The 19,217-nt window shown below is 38.7% G+C and overlaps 1 protein-coding gene across 1 annotated transcript in view; it reads right to left on the bottom strand.

The window, feature by feature from the left end:
* The window catches only part of LOC105511310 (chromosome unknown open reading frame, human C1orf168), a 100,897-nt gene that overhangs the window by 28,230 nt on the left and 53,450 nt on the right, over positions 1–19,217 (bottom strand). Inside the window, exons 6-9 of the mRNA XM_011941458.1 lie at positions 14,104–14,138; positions 11,339–11,370; positions 9,319–9,415; positions 6,523–6,682 (exon numbers count right to left, since the gene is read on the bottom strand). Coding sequence (XP_011796848.1) covers positions 6,523–6,682; positions 9,319–9,415; positions 11,339–11,370; positions 14,104–14,138 — 324 coding nt within the window. The remainder of the gene's footprint in view (positions 1–6,522; positions 6,683–9,318; positions 9,416–11,338; positions 11,371–14,103; positions 14,139–19,217) is intronic.

Below are 19,217 nucleotides of genomic sequence, written 5' to 3'. Positions count from 1 at the left end.
GCATTTCTTAAAGCAAAATTCTCAGACAAGTTGATTGAGCACATATCAATATATATTATTCATTAATTCATTCTGGAGTTAGCCAGAAGATAGTGTGCCAGGTTAACAAATGTAGAGGGATTGTGTGCACAGGTAGCTAAATGCAGATGCTGGCTTACTTCACAGAGTTGTAAATTTGTCATAACCATAAAACTGCCACTTCTTTATCTGTTGGCATTGGTTAATATTTAGGGTATGGGTAATTCATAGCCATATTCAGATATGAACTACTAATCAGAAATAGAAAGTAATATACTTGAGAAATAAACAACAAGCACATTAACTTGTATCTATTAATTAAATGAACCAAGCAAAAGGTTTTATCCTCTGACAAGAAGTCAGTGAGTGTGTAGGCCCCAAACCATCTCAATGAATGTCAGCTCTCGGAGGCATAAGGTCCTGCTTTTTCTCAAGGAGTGATCAGTAAATTTCTCCAACACAAAATAAAGATGCTGAACACAGAGTTGCTTCTTAGTCTGCAGCATTTTTTTTCCTTCCTCAATCCTTCCTTTTGGCTGAAGCAAATGCAAAAGTTTATGGCTTCATTTTAAAAACACTGACGACTCTCAAATTTACATCTCCAATTTAGACATCTCTCATGAATTCCAGATACTTTATCAGCCTTCACACCATTTCCTTTTGGTTGTCTAAACATATTACATTCCAAACCAAACTCATAACTTCTCTCTGCAAGTTTGCTTTTCCTAAATTTTATTCAATCTCATAAAAGGGGCAATTCCATCCTTTATGTTGCTCAGGCCCAAAACCTTGCAGACATCCTTGATTCATTTCTCTCTCATTTCTCACTTCTAATCCAAAGCCATCTGTCCACTATAGTTTCAAATTATATTCTGATTTCAAACACATCTCAGCAATTCTACCATAGTATCCTCCTCCAAGCTACCACCATTTCTCACCTAAATTATTGCAATAACCTCCTAACCGTTCTCCCCGATTTAGCTTACTTTTTATTTTCAGGACAGAAGCCAGATAATTTTTTTTAAATGCAAATCAGGTCATGCCTTTCTTGTACTTTCAAAGGCTTTCAGTGGTTTTAAAAATCTCGTTTATTGTAAATGATAAAGTTCTTGCAATGATCTACAGAAGTCCCTTGTTATTTCTGTGACCCCATCTCCTACTATACTCTTCCTCAGTTACTCTGAGGCCACACTGGCCTCCTTGCAGCTCCTCCAACATATCTGGCCAACTTCTGCCTCAGGGATTTGCACTTTTTTTCTTTTCCTAGGTCGTTCATATCCTAGATACACATATGGCTGTCTTCCTCAGCTACTTAAGGTCTATTGAAGTCATCCATGAGCACTTTTTTTTTTTTTTTTTTTTTTTGAGATGGAGTCTTGCTCAGTCGCCCAGGCTGGAGTGCAGTGGCGCGATCTCGGCTCACTGCAAGCTCTGTCTCCCGGATTCACGCCATTCCATGAGCACTTTAAAATGGCAACCTCTGTCACCTTCATCTGCTTCCTTAATTCCCTTAGCTTGCTTTATTTTTTCATAATATTTACTGTTAATACCATTCAATATAGATCTTTTATTGTCTGTCTCCTCTGATCAGAAAGTAACCTCCGTGTAACCTCCGTGAGAAAAGGAATTTTTGCCTGTTTGCTGCTATATACCCCCATTTCCTAGAACAGTGCTGGGCACATAAAAAGCACTTAATATATTTGAATTTCGAATGATTTGAATGCATGTGTCTTCTTATTAGTGAATTTAGTGTATTACATTTATAGTGTTTACTGATATTTTAAAATTTATAGCTATTATCTTAGTATACATTTTTATTTGTTCCATTTTTTTTTCTTATCTTCATCTGGCTAAAGTTTCTTCTCTTTCCGCCATTCAGTTCTCTTTTGATTTGTTTTCTTTCATTTATCTTTTAATAGTTACCCACAAGAGTGACTACTGTTCTGACTTCTAATACCAGCAGTACTTATTTTTGAATGTTATAATAATGGAATAACTTACTATGTACTCTATGGTGTCGCCTACTTTCCTTCAATATTATGTTTGTGAGATTCATCCATAGTGTTGCAAATAGTTTTAATTTGTTCATTCCGATGACTTTATTCTATTGTGTGAATAGGTTACCATTTATTTATCTATTCTACTTTTTATGGGCATTTGGACAGTTTCCAGTTTGGGGCTATTACAAAAAGTTTTGCTACAAACGTTTTGTCTGCGTGTTTTGGTGCATTAAACTGTGCACTTATATTGGGATATATACATAAGTACGGAATTGCTAGGTCATAGGATCTGCATATGTTCAACCTTAGTACTACCAAACAGTTTTCCAGAATGGTTGTCTCAGCTTACAGCCTCCACAGAGAATGAGAGTTTTAGTTGCTCCATATCTTCACTAACACTTGATATTTTTAGTCTTTTCTATGGTAGACAATTTGGTGAGCAGAATTGAATCTTCATAGTGTATTTGCCCTTTGGATAGTCTCTTTGGGGAAGGGCCTATTCAATATTTTTCTAATTTCACTACATTTCCTTTTTTAAAAATTGATTTCTAGTTTATATTTTCTGAATACCAAGCATTTATAGAAGATGTGTACTCCAAATATGAGTCATTTATCAAATATGTATATATTTGATATATAAATGGTATATGTAAATAATGCAAACATCTTCTCCTACACAGTGACTTACCTTTTCACTCTTTTTTATTTTTTTTTTTTAATTTTACTTTAAGTTCTGAGATACCCGTGCAGAATGTGCAGGTTTGTTGTGCCATGGTGGTTTGCTGCACCGATCAACCCGTCATCTAGGTTTTAAGCCCCAGGTGCACTAAGTATTTGTTCTAATGCTCTCCATCCCCTTGCCTCTCACCCCCGACAGGCCCCAGTATGTGATGTTTCCTTCCCTGTGTCCATGTGTTCCTCACTGCTCAACTCCCACTTATGAGTGAGAATGTGTGGTGTTTGTTTTTTTCTTCCTATGTTAGTTTGCTGAGAATGGTGGCTTCCATCTTCATCCATGTCCTTGCAAAGGACAGGAACTCAATCATTTTTACGGCTGCATAGTATTCCATGGTATATATGTGCCACATTTTCTTTATCCAGTCTATCATTGATGAGTTGTTTCCAAGTCTTTGCTATTGTAAATAGTGCTGCAATAAACATACGTGTGCATGTATCTTTATAGAATTATTTATAATTCTTTGGGTATATACCCAGTAATGAGATTGCTGGGTCAAATGGTATTTCTGGTTCGAGAACCTTGAGGAATCACCACACTGTCTTCCGCAATGGTTGAACTAATGTACACTCTGACCAACAGTGTAAAAGCATTCCTATTTCTCCACAGCCTCGCCAGCATCTGTTGTTTCTGGACTTTTTGATAATTGCCATTCTAACTGGCATGAGATGGTATCTTATTGTGGTTTTGATTTGGATTTCTCTAATGGCCAATGATTATGAGCTTTTTTTTCCATATGTCTGTTGGCTGCATAAATGTCTTCTTTTGAGAAGTGTCTGTTCATATCCTTTGCCCACTTTTTGATACTGTTGTTTTTTCCTTGTAAATTTGTTTAAGTTCCTTGTAGATTCTGGATATTAGACCTTTGTCAGATGGATAGATTCCAAAAATTCCCTCTCATTCTGAAGGTTGCCTGTTCACTCTGATGATAGTTGCTTTTTCTGTGCAGAAGCTCTTTAGTTTAATTTGATCCCATTTGTCAACTTTGGCTTTTTTTTGCCATTGCTTTTGGTGTTTTAAACATGAAGTCCTTGCCCATGCCTATGTCCTAAATGGTATTACCTAGGTTTTCTTCTTGGGTTTTTATGGTTTTAGATTTTACATTTAAGTCTTTAATTCTTCTTGAGTTAATTTTTATGTAAGGTATAAGGAAGGGGCCCAGTTCTGTTGTCTGCATATGGATAGCCAGTTTTCCCAGCACCATTTATTAAACAGGAAATCCTTTCCTCATTGCTTGCTTTTGTCAGGTTCGTCAAAGATCAGATTGTTGTAGACGTGTGGTGTGGTGTTATCTTCTCACTCTTTTAACGGTATATTTTAATGAATATATCCTAGCTCTTCTAATTCTTTCAAGGCTAAAGCAAATTAATACCATTACTCTCTTCCCAAACAATTATCAACCTTAGGACACTTTAATCACCGTCTCAATATAAGCATAATGAATGTTCAATATTTTATAATATTTTAGACCTTCCTCAATTTGACATTATTTTGTTGAGTTAATGCTTTTGCTTAACTTTTTTTCTTGCATCCACAACTTTCTGTCTGTGATTATTTTCCTTCTGCCTGAAGTACATGCTTTAGAATTTCCTTCAGTGCATTTTATCTTGACAATAAAATGTTCCAGTTTTTATTTGTCTGACAACATCTTATTTTTCTTTCATTTGTGAAAGACATTTTTATGAGACATAAAATTTCAGGTAGATATTTAATCTCTTTCAGCAAAACTGTATTCTCATTACACACTCTTGAGAAGTCAGCAGTCAGAGCTCAGTTTTTTTTTTTCTTTTTGTAGGTGATTGGTTTTTCCCCTTTGTTTGTTTTGAAGGTCTTTTAAGATATTCTCTTACTCTTTAATGTTCTTCATTTTGCATGGCTAGGCATAGATTTCTGTTCTTTATCCTGCTTAAGAACCTTAGGGTTCCTGGTTCAAATTTATCTCTCTCAATAATTTTGGAAAATTCTCAGTATCTGTTTTATCTGTTATTTCCTCTTCCTCATTTTTCCAGTATCCATTTATGGAATTCTGATTTTTCTGATTTTATTGCTATTTTAAGACTTATCACTTTATCTTCCATGACTTTTATCTTCTCTTTTACTCTTTTTTTTTCAAATCATTTCCCCGTGTAGAATGAATTTTGGATAATTTCTTTAGATTTATCTTTTAGTTCACCAATTTTCTCTTCAACTGTAGGTAATGTGATATAAAATGCAATCACTGCATTTTATCAATTTATCAATTATTATTTTTTCATTTTCAAATATTTTTAAAACATGGTTATTCCCCATTCATATTATTCTCTATTTCAAAAACATATTAAACACCTTATGTGTTATACTGATGATTCTAATATCTGCAATATCTTGTAGGTTGGTTCTGCTATCTGTTCTGCTGGTTTTCCCTCACTGTGATTTGTTTCCTTGTGTTTGGTTATTTTTGACTATCAATTGTTAATATTTTAAAGAATATTTTGAGGGAATTATTTGAAATCTGGGATAAAACTAAATAGGGATTTGGATCTCAGTAAAAATCATCAAGGCAACAGTTAGCTTTGGCATGCATCTCCCAGGTTTCCTGGTTACTGCAGGCCTGTGGGTGCTTTTCCTTATAAATCATTTCTGTGATACTTTTATGAATGTTTTAAAAAATTGATTCTTCACTTTGTTTTAGTCGAGAGAGTCATTCATATTACCTAGTCCACCATATGTTTAGACACTGAAGTTTGATTTATCCTTTCATTCTACAAAATTAAGTTGGGTTTCTCCTGTGTGCCTGATACTGTGTCAGGTTACAGAGATACAGAAAAAAATACCAAATGGTCTATGATTTCAAGGTGCCCACAGTGTGCCATGGGAGATAACACATAAATCATGAATTGTAATGTAAGGCATGGTATGATTTTTTTCAAAATACAAATAAATGAAAAAGACTAATAGTTACTTAACATATGATCCAGAAACTTCATATGCATTGACAAATAGTCCTAGGAAATTAGTAGTAGTGTCACCACTTGCACATGAAAGTAAGTAAATTTCCCAAAATCACGGGGTTAGTATAGAAATGCTTTATTCCAGGTCCTATTACTGTGGTCGTTCTGTTGTTATTGAAGTGTCAACTGAAAGGGTAGTAAAACCAGGAGTGGAAAAAGTGATACCAAGTCACTATGATATTGTCTGTGTCCCTGGATCCAACTATGACTAGACTTTGTACTAGGTGAATCTCCTTTTCTTTTTGGTTTAACATAGTATGGTTTGATTACTGTTGCTTGCAATCAAGGGTCCTGACTACCATGCAGGTAAGATAAAACCTGAATAAAGTCCACAAATGACACCACAGTATTATCATCAGTACATGTCAATGATGATGTGAACCTAGACAACAGGAGCTAGTATATATAAAAAGAAAAGAATAAACATTTGCTGAGTACCTATCATATGACATGCTGTCGGATTTGGCCCTCATAAAAGCCCTGTGAGGTCCATATTATGATGATCTCTTTTTATAAATGAAGAAATTGAGTTGCAGGAATATAAAATCCTTACCACACAGCTTACTAAGCATTAGAGCTTAGGTTTGAACTCAAGACTTTTGCTTTTAAATTCATTGTTTTTTTTTCCCACTACCGCACAGCTTCCTCACTAGGACAAGTTGCTTGGCACATAATAGATGTTCAATAAATATTGGTAAAATAAATTAAAATTTTGGCCATGCTCAGCTATAAAACAAATTGGTAATGACGAAGAGGATCAGGAAGAAATGCAACTTACAGTGGCCTTGGGAGTGCCTGGCCAGCTTCGGGCCCTCAGGGCAGGGATTTGTCTGGATGACATCAATCATGGCCTCTTGCTTTCCAGCCAACATGTTCCTTCTACCTGTGTGGACGTTGGTCATCTGAATTTTTTCAGGTGTCCCTTCATAGGCATCTACCTAAACATATGCAAAAGGGAGAATACCATAGGTCTCTGACTTATCTAATCAGTTCTTTGCTTACTTGTACAGCTTTTCATTCATTCCTCTTGGATAACAATTATTTATCATTTATTTAACATTGAATAATATCTTACCAGACTCTAAGTTTCCTGAAGGTCCACACTATATCCTTCACAACCTCTGAATGTTCAATGAATGCCTGGCACAGAGGCAGCTCACAGGAAGCAGTCAGGATATAGGGTGTACTGACTCTAGCGCAGGCTTTTTATATTCCATATAACTTAATCATCATTATACCTCATGAGAAAGTTCATCAATTCTCTTGATAAAGGGTTTAGAGAGGTTAAGTAACTGGTCACTGGTTCCACAGTTAGTAATCTACCTAGGCAGGACTTGACCCCAGAACCTTGTTCTAAGGGATGCTATGTATTCCTTTTCATTTCCTCCTTTTTGCCTACATTTTTTCTTCTCACGCACCATTCTTCTGTTCCTTCTCAATTCTTTCTTTACTCCCTTTCTCTAGCATTTGTCAAGCACTTACTGAAGGCAAGACAACATGCTAAGCTCTAGAAGTAGAGACAGAGTTTAACACATTGGTCTTGGAGATAATGCATGCAAATGATTAATTAGGGCATAATGTGATGAATGTTATTTACAGCAGTATTGCTCACCATCATGGAAACAGAGAGGATGAGGAGGCTGGTTCTCTTGGCTGGGAGATGGGTTAGAGAAGACCTCGAAAAGCAGATGTTATTAAATTGTATTTTCCAAACGTCAGTAGGAGATTGATAGAGCAGATAAAGGAGTATCTGGCAGATAAAGCACAAAAAGTCACAGGGGATTTGGGGAAGTGTTCATGTCCTTATAAGGGTAGCAAGGAGGCTGCTGATAAGGTAAGAGTTTAAGGAAAAAGATAAGGGAAGACAGCCTGGAGATGAGGTTGAAAAGGTAAACGAGAATGGGGCTGAGTTATGAAGGGTCTTGTGTACAAAGCAAAGAGTTTGGGCTTTATTTCTTAGCCATTAGGATTCAGGCAGGGGAAAACCCTAATCACATTTACATTTCAAAATGTTCTGGATAGACTGACAGGAAGAGACCCTGGAGAGAGAGAAAATTAGAGTATTTTTGGCCATCTAGGTGTTTTATAATTGTCCAATGAAAATGAGAGAAAGGTTATTGTCCTTCTGACGACAACAGAATAGACATGAGGACTGACTATGATAATACATTTGAAAGTACTTGGGGAAGACTAATATAATTAATAGATATAAGGAGTGGATTATCCTGAGTTTTGAGTGGGATCTTGGGGAAACTCACAGAAGAATAAGAGGAGGGGCATTCTTTTAAGTCATGGTACCAAGAATTAAATGTATAAATGGAGAAAAGTGACAAGAAAGTAATGAAGTCAACATTTTGCACAAATATAGTGACCACCGTCCTTCAGTGTACTCTCATAATGAAGGCAGTCCCCTCATTCACCTAACATATTCTAAATAGCATTTAACAATTTCTGAAACCCAAATGCACTCCATAAAAGAAGGAAGTGACCCTTTGTTAGTAGTTTGAGCCCATATCTGGCTTACACCACATAGCCAGCATTGAAAAAGAGCAGAGCCTGAGATTTTTCATGGCTAATATCCTTAGTCATGTATGTCTCCTGCCGTCTCATATGCTCTTGATCAAACCATTCCTGATCTCTAACTTGACAGCCATTGATGACTCGGCCTTCACACCCAGTGCTGCTCCCCTGTCTCTGGACCTTGTCTTTCTCAATTAGCAACTTACACCATCCTTTGAATTATGCTGCTTTCTGATGCTCTCTGAACACCCAACATGGTCCAGCCCAGCCTCTGGACCTACACGCCAGTTCAGGCTCATACAGCCAACATGCTGTTTGATTTACCCTAGCTCTGCAGATGGCACTGGGACAACTGCGTACTAAAAGATAGGCACATCTCAAACAGGTATCTAATGTGAGCACTGGCAATCGCCCTGGTGGCATCTATTGTTTAAGCCTCCTGCCACCCAACTGCTTTGAAGGGGATGGGGTCAATTAGATATGGATATACACACATTCACCATATTTAATATTAATGAAAGCAACAAGAATACATTTCATTTTTATGGTAGCTTATGGCGTATGAAACACTTTCTTGCACATTATTTTATCACCACAAACAAGGTAGAATCGGCATGGGAATGGTGATGGTAGTTGGGTAGAAATCATTTATTTTCATTTTACAGATGAAGTAACCAAGCTCAGAGACAAGTCACTCTTCTAAGCAGGGCCTTAGGGCACAGCATTTAAGGAAACTCTCACTCCAGGGTAGTACAAGGGCAGGGACGGCACCTGAGAGTGGGTACTGCCTTGTAGTTTGCACCCTGGGTTTCTTGTTGGACTGAATCTAGTCCCAGCCCTGCTTCTAAGGCCTGCTTCATGGCTAAAAAGTAGAAAATTAGGGGCTGGAGCTTAGTGTCATTGTTACATTTATTTCCTTGATACAATATCAAATGCCCATTGCATTTTCTAACTCTGTCTCTCTGAAGAGCTCTGTCTCTCAGGCCCTATAAGGTCAACCCCATGAACTGATCTGTTATATGTCTAAATTGCAGGAACCGTAGAACATAGGTACCTTGAAAACATGGTTTGAATGTGGTTCCTTTTCTGTGTTCTTAGGTTCCAATTCACATGGCTCTTTTTCCTTCATTTTTTTATCTTCATGTTTAGCACTGAAATGTGAAGAGACACCAGGAAAAAAAAAATGAAGCTTAGAGTGTTTAAATGATAGTGTACTGTCCAATCCTAAATGAAATGAATGGGAAAAATTGATTTAAGCATATATGAATCATTTATCTTAGATGAGGGGTCTAGGATCAGATCAATTATATACATAGTTTCCTTGAATTTCTGCCTGTTCCAATTAATGCCAGAGTGTCAATTCCTGCTTAAAATCTTCTAACTCCCTATTGCCTGTAAGATAAAACTTAAGTTTCATCGTGATCTGGCTCCTACCTTTCTTTCCAAACTCATCTCGTGCTGCCTTCTACCTCCACTTTTGCTTGAGTCTAGACTCTCATAATTCCTCAAACCCACCACCCTATTTGAGCAACTCTTCCTTTTTATTATTTTTCTTTAGACATGCCTTCCACATCTTATACTGGTAAATACAATGCCCTTCATGATATAGCTAAATCATCTTATCTCTGAGAATGCTTCCCTGATTCTCCCAAGCAGTCTTCTCTACTCTTCTAACACTTTTTTCTTCTATATTATCTTACAGTACATCTATCTATGGATCTATCTCCAGTCCCTCCACTTTGCCTTGTCAACTACTAAAAATTAAGGCAGAACTATCTTATTCACATGTGTAACTCCAGCGTTAATGCTGTGTAGGAATAGCTGGTTTTCATGCCTCACTTCTGTGTTGTTAAAATTCCAAAGGAGTGATAATATTTTATTGTGATTTCCTATTTATTTGGTCATTTTACCTTCCAAGTAACCCCTCACTCCCAACTACTCTGGCTTCCCCTCCCAGCTTGGATCAAGGGTAGAAAATATATTCTATTCAGTTTTGTACCTCAGAATCTAGCAGTGTCTGAAGAGTAAAAGCTCAATAAATATTGAACTAAATAATTAATCATTTGACCTGTGCCTGCCATGTGCCCAGCACTATGTTAGTGTCGTAAGTTTAGGGACAGGTAGGAACTCAGGGAGAGAGAGGAAGGTAGCCCATCCAGCTAAAGCAGGTTTCTCCACGATTCAGCAAACGTTTTTAGACTCAACCAGGAAATTTTGATATTTGCTTCTCCAGAGCTCATCAACCATGCTTTTTAAAATATATTAGAAGAACTCCAGGGAGAAGGGCTAGAAACAGACTCTGAAGAGGCAGGTAAGAGCATTACTATGTGCCAGGGCATTCCTCTGGACCCAAGGAGTGTGAGAGGTATCAGGAACACCAAGAACATTAAGACATTGGCCCTGAATACAAGGAGCTCCCAAACAAGAAGGGGAGTAGGGAGGGGAGGATGAATTGGCATGTTAGCAAACTACATACAGTGCCATTTGTGCAAACATACTGTGCAAACAGAACTTACAGTGGTACCACAGGCAAAGGACTGGTTACTTCTCTCTGAGGGAGTGGAATGAAGAAAGGGTTCATACACAAGGGGTGCTTGATGGATTAGTAGAAGCTTCCAGATTGTTAATTTGGGGTGAATCAATGGCTTAAAAGAGCAAAGGCAAAGAGACTTCAAACAGCAGGGTGCATTTCAGAAACTGTCAGTTCTTTGGAATTCATGTTATTGTTATTTGCCTGTTTGATTGTGTGACTCTGCCACTAATTCAGGAGATCCTGAAAGCAATAGCGAGGTCTCCATCACTGCTACAGCCTGAGAGATGAGCACATGTCTGGCACAGGCTGGATACTCAGTAAATGTTTGCTGAGTACAGCATGGGCTAGAACAAGATGAGAGAGGGAGGCAAGGCAGGATCACGGATCACTTCCTTTGTACTAGGTATCTTGCAAGGTGCCAGGGAAACTGAACCAGGCTAGTCCAGTTTGGAAACATAGCTGGCCCATAGAGGAAAACTAGTTCAGTCATCAGAAAGTCAGTAGTTGGACAGATGCTTTTCTTTTTGAAAATAAAACTCACCTAGGTTCTGGATAGGGAAAGTTCTTCCAAGGCTGAAAGTAAAGAGGAAAATGGTTATTTTCATAAATCAACCTGAATCAGGCTCTGTTATTTGGTTACAGATCATTAGCGACTACACCAAAAGGTGAGGGGGATGAAGCCTCAGTAGAGAGCAAAGGCAGACACTGACCACAGAAAGTTCCAGGAACTGTTGCAGTGGGGCTGAAGATCAATCAGAAATGAAAACAAGCATTTCTGACGTTACAGGGCATGCCCAAAGGAATGTATGATGTGACTCACAAAAATTGTCTGCACACCTTTCCAGAAATGCATCTGAAACATAAATAACTTCTAAATCCTATGAGAAAATATGAATTTGTGGGATTTAAGCAATATTTTAGTGGGCAAATTGGCATTCACAAGTGCACAAGTAATGCTGGAATTTCTCCCTTACTCACTGATCACGTGCCTTGTGATCACCGCTCAAATCTTGCAGGATCTATGTTTGGCTCCATTAAAATTATGCCCCAATGATCACAATGTAGCCCCTCATTTATTCAGTGGTTATAGATCTGGTCCCATTCATTATCTGGAATCTGTCTAAGAACGCTGGAAAGAATAGAAAATATCTAAGCATCTAAAATGCCACCACAAAATCCAGGTATCCTAGCTCATTATACTCTCCTTCGAGGGCAGCCCTGCAGACCATTATTCAGAGACTATTGGTCCTTATTTTACACATAATTCTAACAAATTAGATGCAGCACTGGTAGAATGACAAGTCAGACAGGCCTTATTTTTATATCTTTGTTACATGATTTACAGCTTACTAAACCTCTCTGAGCCTTAATGTTGTCATCTGTAATATGGGAGCAGTGATATCAGCTCACAGGGTAACTATGAGGGTTAAGCGCTACTGTCTATGCACAAGTGCTATCACACTAGAGGGACTTGGTACATGTTTGACCAGATGAAAAACTCATTGCTAGACACAAAGATATTGACAATAGAAAAAAAAGGGAAAAGAATTCAGAAAACTGACTTGTGGTAGTTTGGTATGAAGGGAACTAGTTCTGCAAAGGCTCAAGAGCATCTCAAAAGAAGAGCATAAACTATGTCGACTCAGTCCCTTATAGTCAATAATATTCCAAGTCATTAAGAAAGGAAGAAATCAGATTCCACTCACCGAGCTTAAAAATACAGATATAAACACAAAACATGTATAAGAGTCAAAAGATTTAAAAATTAAACATAATTTTATGTTTTACTTAAAACATAAAATTGGGATAAAGTGGGATAAAATTCATTTACTTGGCGAGTTCACTTGTGTAGAACAGTTTAGTATTTGTTGGTGTTGCCAGGCTCATGAAGCATTTTAATAGGCTATTTCTACTCCCATTGATAGAAATAATAATCATTCATATTTTTCTAGTGATGAAGTGTATCCACAAATGAATAATCCTTACCAGCAAGCACAAGAAAACTGAAACAGAGAGATGAAGGATCTAGACTAAATGTACCCAGTGAGGAAAGAGTAGAAACTTAACTGATCCTATTAAAAAACTAGGTAAGGGCCTTCTGTGAGCTTATACAGTGCTTACATACTGTGTTTGTCTTACTTCTCCCAGACATTCAGTGAAACAAGTATTGGTCCCTTTATTTACTGAGCATCTACTACTGCAGATACAGTAACCACAAGACATATGCTTCCTGTCCTCACGGAAAATACCCCTTTTCTTTCCTTCTTCCCTTCCTTCCTTTCTTCCTTTCTTCCTTTCCTCCTTTCCTCCTTTCCTCCTTCCTTCCTTCCTTCTTTCCTTCCTTCTTTCCTTCCTTTCTTTCCTTTTCTTTCTTTCTTTCTTTCTTTTTTGATACAGGGTCTCAGTCTGTCTACTGCCCAGGCTAAAGTATAGTGGTACAGTATCAGCTCACTGCAACCTCTACCTCCTGGGCTCAAACGGTCCTCCTGCCTCAGTCTCCTGAGTAGCTGGGACTACAGGCATATACCACCATGCCTGGCTAATTTTTGTATTTTTTTTTTGTAGGGACAGTGTTTCACCATGTTGCCCAGGCTGGTTTTGAACTCCTGGGCTCAAGTGATCTGTCTGTCTTGGCCTCCCAAAGTGCTAGGCTTATAGGCATGAGCCACTATGCCTGGCCAAGAATTCACCATTTTATAGAGAACACATCTGAGTCTCAGAGAGGTGAATGCTCTGTTTCAAGCACTTACTAATAAGCTTTTTACCTTCATTTATTTTATTTTCATTCTCACAAGGACCTCAGATGTGAGAGCTTTATTATTCCCATTTTGCAGGTGAGGAAATGGACATTCAACATCACATAGCCAGGAGTTGGGATTGAGGCCAGCAGTGATTCTGCTTGGGCCCTACTCAGGTTACTATGCTGCCTCCAGGTGGCACCTGGCACCAAGTCTAGCAGGAGCCCAGAAAGCATGTCTGAAAGCCAGGATATACAAAACTGGATTGTGCCATAGAACTCTTCTCGCTGGAAGTCACAGTTATTAAAAGCTAGTTGTCACTACCCACCACAGAAAAGGGCTATGGATGAATTGGGACCATTTCCTCCCGTCCTATCACACATTTTTGTCTCTGACAGTAACAGGGCTCAAAGTGCAGACTCTTAGAAGCTGAAGTCTGGAAAAACCTCAGAAATAGGAGTAAAAATGAAAACAAAGACATTCCTTCCCTCTAAAAGATACTGCTTTAGAATCAACCTTGCATGCTTATTTTACTTTTAGTTATAATGTTGGTAAGGAGAAACAATACCTTTTGGAGTTCTTCAATTCCAACTGCATATGTTGCTAAAATAAACATAAAAAAATTATTTCAAGGCAGTTCATCCACCCATTTCTTATAGCATCCAGGATTAAAGTAGTTATGAAAGATTCCAGAGTTCGGTTTTCTCACCTTTAAGAACATCAGACTGTGTAAAGCTCTATCTACAAAGTTTGGGAAATTATGGGGTCAGTGATCATGGTTTTAATTTCTGTGGGGATTTCCAGAATGGAATTTACAGTTGATGAAGCGTGTGAAACCATTTCAGTTTCCTGTTTTGGCAAACAGATACATACTCCATGCTTAGAAGAAAGCACTAAAATTTAGTGGCAGCTCAGAAGGCAAACGTGAATGGAAAGGGAAAGGAAAAAGCCTAAATCCCACTTAAACAACATGAATTCTCTATCTTGCCCCAAAGTGCTCTGTTCCACAGCCCTTTTCATTTCTTTAAATACAGTTTGAAAACACAAGCATGTCAACTAAGGCTGACCCACCTTTTGATTTTTCCAATAGTTCTGTGGATTTTATTTAATGACATGATGCCAATCTTAATTACAGTCATGCATCACTTAACAGTGGGGATCTGTTCTGAGAAATGCATCCTTAGGTGATTTCATCATCATGTGAATATCATAGAACATACTTACACAAACCTACATGATATAGCCTGCTACCTTCCTAGGATATAGGGCATGGCCTATTGCTCCCAGGCAACAAACCTGCATAGCATGTTACTGTACTGAATACTGTAGGCAATTGTAACACAATTATAAATAGTTGTGTATCTAAACATAGAAAAGGTACAGTAAAAAATACAGTATTCTTTGGGAGGCCGGACGGGCAGATCACGAGGTCAGGAGATCGAGACCATCCTGGCTAACACGGTGAAACCCCGTCTCCACTAAAAAATACAAAAAACTAGCCGGCGAGATGGCGGGCGCCTGTAGTCCCAGCTACTCAGGAGGCTGAGGCAGGAGAATGGCGTAAACCCGGGAGGTGGAGCTTGCAGTGAGCCGAGATTGTGCCACTGCACTCCAGCCTGGGCGACAGAGCTAGACTCCGTCTCCAAAAAAAAAAAAAAAAAAAGAGTTACAGGGATATTCAAATTATTTTGGGTGAGTTGTGGTAATTTGTGCTTTTTGAGGAATTGTTCCTTTTTTTTTAAATCTAAGTTGTTAAGTTTATATGTGAAGAGTTGTTCATAGTATTCCCTTATTATTGTTTTGATATCTACAGGGTCTATAATGATATCCCTGTTTCATTCTTAATATTGTATCTTCTTTCTGTTTCTTTTTCAGCCTTGCTAGAAGTTTATCAATTTTTTCAACCTTGCTAGAAGTTTGTCAATTTTACTGATTGTTTTTTCAAAGAACACATTTTTGGTTCCATTGATTTTCTCTATTGTTCATTGTTTTCATTTCATTTCATTTACTTCTAATCTTATCCTTATTGTTTCCTTTCTGCTACTTGCTTTCAAGAATTTTTCTCTGTCTTTAAGAAGTTTGATTATGATTCTTCGTGAGATTGCATTTGTTTTAGATTTGCTTGGTTTTTTGAATCTGTTGTCATATTATGTCTTTTTTTTTTTTAGATGGAGTTTTGCTCTTATCGCCCAGGATGGAGTACAATGGCGCAATCTCGGCTCACTGCCACCTCCGCCTCCTGGGTTCAAGAGGTTCTCCTGCTTCAGCCTCCCGAGTAGCTGAAATTACAGATGTCCACTGCCACACCCAGCTAATTTTTTGTATTTTTAGTAGAGATGAGGTTTCACCATGTTGGCCAGGTTGGTCTTGAACTCCTGACCTTAGGTGATCCACTTGCCTCAGCCTTCCAGAGTGTTGGGATGACAGGTGTGAGCCACCGCTCCTGACCCATATTATGTCTTTTGCCAAATTAGGGGAGTTTTCAGTCACTATTTCTCCAAGTACTTCTTCAGTCATGCACTCCTTCTCTTCTCTTTCCAGAAGTCTAATGACATGAATGTTAAATCTTTTGTTACAGTCTCACAAGTTTTTTGAAGCTCTTTTCATTTGTTTTTTTCAGTCTATTTTCTCCTTGTTCAGATTTGGTAGTTACTATTGTTTATTTTTAAGTCATTGACTCTTTTGTCCCTCCATTCTGCTGCTGAGCACATCCACTGACCTTTTTATTTTTCAGTTCTAACATTGTCATTTTTTTTACATTTCTATTTCTCTATAAAGACATTTCATTTCTTTGATAAGATTTTTCTTCATTTATTTCAAGCATGTCCATAATTATGCATTGGAAAATTTTATAAAAGCTGCTTTAAAGTCTTAGTCAGAAAATTCTAGTATTTCAGCCATCTCAATTTTGGCAGGTATTTTTTTCCAGCTTCAGCTGCCATAACAAAATACCATAAATTGCATGGCTAATAAATAACAGAAATTTATTCCTCACAGTTCTGGAGTGGGAAGTTCCGAGATCAAAGTGACAACAGATTCAATTCTGGTGAAGGCCTGCTGCCTGGTTCATAGAGAGCCGTCTTCTTGCTGTGCCCTCATAAGGAGAAGAAGAAAGCAATTTCTCTTGGGATGCTTGTAAAGACACTAATCCCATTTGTGAGGGCTCCACCCTCATGACCTCATGTAATACTAACTACCTCAGAAAGAGCTCACCTCCTAAATACCACTTCATTAGGGGGTAGGTTTCCAACATCTTAGAGAGTAACAAGCAATCAGTTTATAACAATACCCAAGTGAGAAAAAGAGCACCTCATCACTGCTGGGCAGGAGTAGGAAGGAGTTTGGCTCTCCAGCAGGCTTCTGCTGATAACATCTTAGCTGGAAAGAGTAGGAGTGCCCTGTTATTGCTTCCCATATGACCTTTGCCGACAGCAATAAGGAGAGGGTGGCCTTTTTACTGCTGGGTGGTTATGAAGATCCTTTCTACTAGCTCTCCCCTGACACCATCCTTTGAGGTAGAGAGAAGGGCATCTTGTTACTTCTGGAAGGAGAGTGAAAGTCAAAATTCCCCACATAATCTTTATGGACACTAAGTGGAATTTTATTACCACCTGGCAGGGGTGGAAATCCCAGCTCCCTACCTGGCCTTCTCTGACATCACTCCAGTGGAGGAGTTGGGTGCATCATTGCAGCCTGCTGAGGGTAGATGTCCAGGCCCCTCATTCAGCATTGCTGTTGGTGGTGGGCCCCATTTTTTTCTATGATGTTTGGCTGGAGTAGACCAGCTATTGTCTAGAGGTTTTCTGTCTTTCTAAGTTGCCCTTTTCCTGGTCATTTGGCTAGAAAGAGCAGGCTTCAGCTGAAGCTGTTGTGCCCACTGGTGTTTCTGGGTTGCTAACATTTTTACCTCCAAAACTGACACATACGAGGCAAGAAGAAAACCAGGGAACTCACCACCTTATCCTTCCTTGGGGCCTGATGTCCCTAACTGGTCTACCTTCTTCTCTCTACCTTTCAGAGTCATCTAGTCTTCTTATGTTTGTTTTACATACATAATGCCTGGGGCTTTTAGCTGTACTTAGCAGGAGCAGTAGCAAAAAAGTACATCTCTTCCATCTTCCCAGAAACAGAGGTCCACTTCACTTGAAATGAGCTACTTGCAGGGGGGTGGATTCTAGGGATGTCATGTGGTCCAGAGAGAGAAGGAGCAGGTTCTGACTGGAGTATCCCTTTGGGTCTGTGAATTCTTAGCCCTGCAGAAGGGCGTATAGTTGGAATGTGGCCCAAATGGTTCCCACAGACTTTGGTTTCAAAGTGTGGTCTGTAGACCAGCAGCATTGGTATCACCAAGGAACTTGTTAGAAATACAGAATCTCAGATCCCACACTAGAAGAGCTCCTGAACCAGAATCTACATTTTAACAAGATCCCTGCGCAACTTGTATGAACGCTAGAATCTCAGAAGCCCTGCTCTAAAGAAGAGCCATATACTCTGAGTATGGGGCAGCACTGCCTTTTGGGGGTGCTGGGTGGGGTCAAGACTTGCTTTTCCTATGGCTAGTATTTTACAAGCCATTTAGGAGAACCTAGACTGCCCAGTCTAAAAGAGAGGCAGTTTTTCTAATAGTTCTCCAACCCCTTATTTCTTGAGGGAGAAGAGGGAAATTTCAGTAGGTCCTGATCCTTACCACATGAACTTCCTACGTATGTATTCCCAGGAAAATGACTTCCTTTCCCAGAACCTTGGGGTTCTGGTCCATACAATGAAGTTGTACCGGATGATCTATTTTTAGCCCTGCTTCCAGGGAAGCCAAACTTCCTTGAATAAGAAATAGTATAAACTTGTGGAAAAGCATAGACTTTAGAGGTAGCCTGAGCCTGTTTCACATTATAACCCTATTCCATGGTATTTTTATGACCTCATGCAACTCAATCTTTCCGATGTTCAGTTTCCTGTATCAAACATTAGGGTTGATCAAACCACTCTATCAGCAGGGCTGTACACAGGGAGCCTAACATAGAACTACAGTATCCTATAGTACAAGCTCACTAAATACTAGTGTTTATTCCAGCACTAAAATGTATGCTTTTATAGAGAACTGGCTGATACTATAGGCAAACAAGGATGTTGCAACTTGTAGAAATGCTATGAATCTCTGCTCCCTCATCTTTTTACCTGAGAAGGTCTCTTAACTCACAAAAAAAGTCCCGAGCATTGTCAGCAATGCCAGAGGCAGGAAGACTTAGCTCTGAGCCAGTGGTCAGATCCATTAAATAAATCCCCTGATCCTATTCAGACTGAACACAGGGTCCTAACTCCTATGGTCTGTTATCTCGTTCTCCACACACCAAGTAACCAGGGAACTTCAAGAAAGACACCAGGAGAAAAGAGATGAAGTTTCTATAGGAAGAGAAGGAAGAAAAATGAATCGTCATATCTTGATTTTCCCTCCCTCATATCTACAAAAGGCAAAGCAGCTGAGTCGATTGGTAAAGGGGAGAAAAGAAGAGGCTGGGAAGGCAGCAATAGCTATCGTGAGATAGCATTGATGCCCAGCTGGATTTATTTATATTTTTAAGAGACCAGATACAGAAAAAAAAGAAAAAGAAATAAGATGGTAGTGCAGGATGGCTGTGCATTTTTAAACTTACAGTTAGCTAAAGGGAAAATACCATTTTTGAC

This window comes from Colobus angolensis, unplaced genomic scaffold (assembly GCF_000951035.1).
Source record: "Colobus angolensis palliatus isolate OR3802 unplaced genomic scaffold, Cang.pa_1.0 Scaffold102, whole genome shotgun sequence".
NCBI lineage: Eukaryota > Metazoa > Chordata > Mammalia > Primates > Cercopithecidae > Colobus > Colobus angolensis.
The sequence above is the reverse complement of the archived record's forward strand: the minus strand, read 5'-3'. Positions and strand labels throughout refer to the sequence as shown.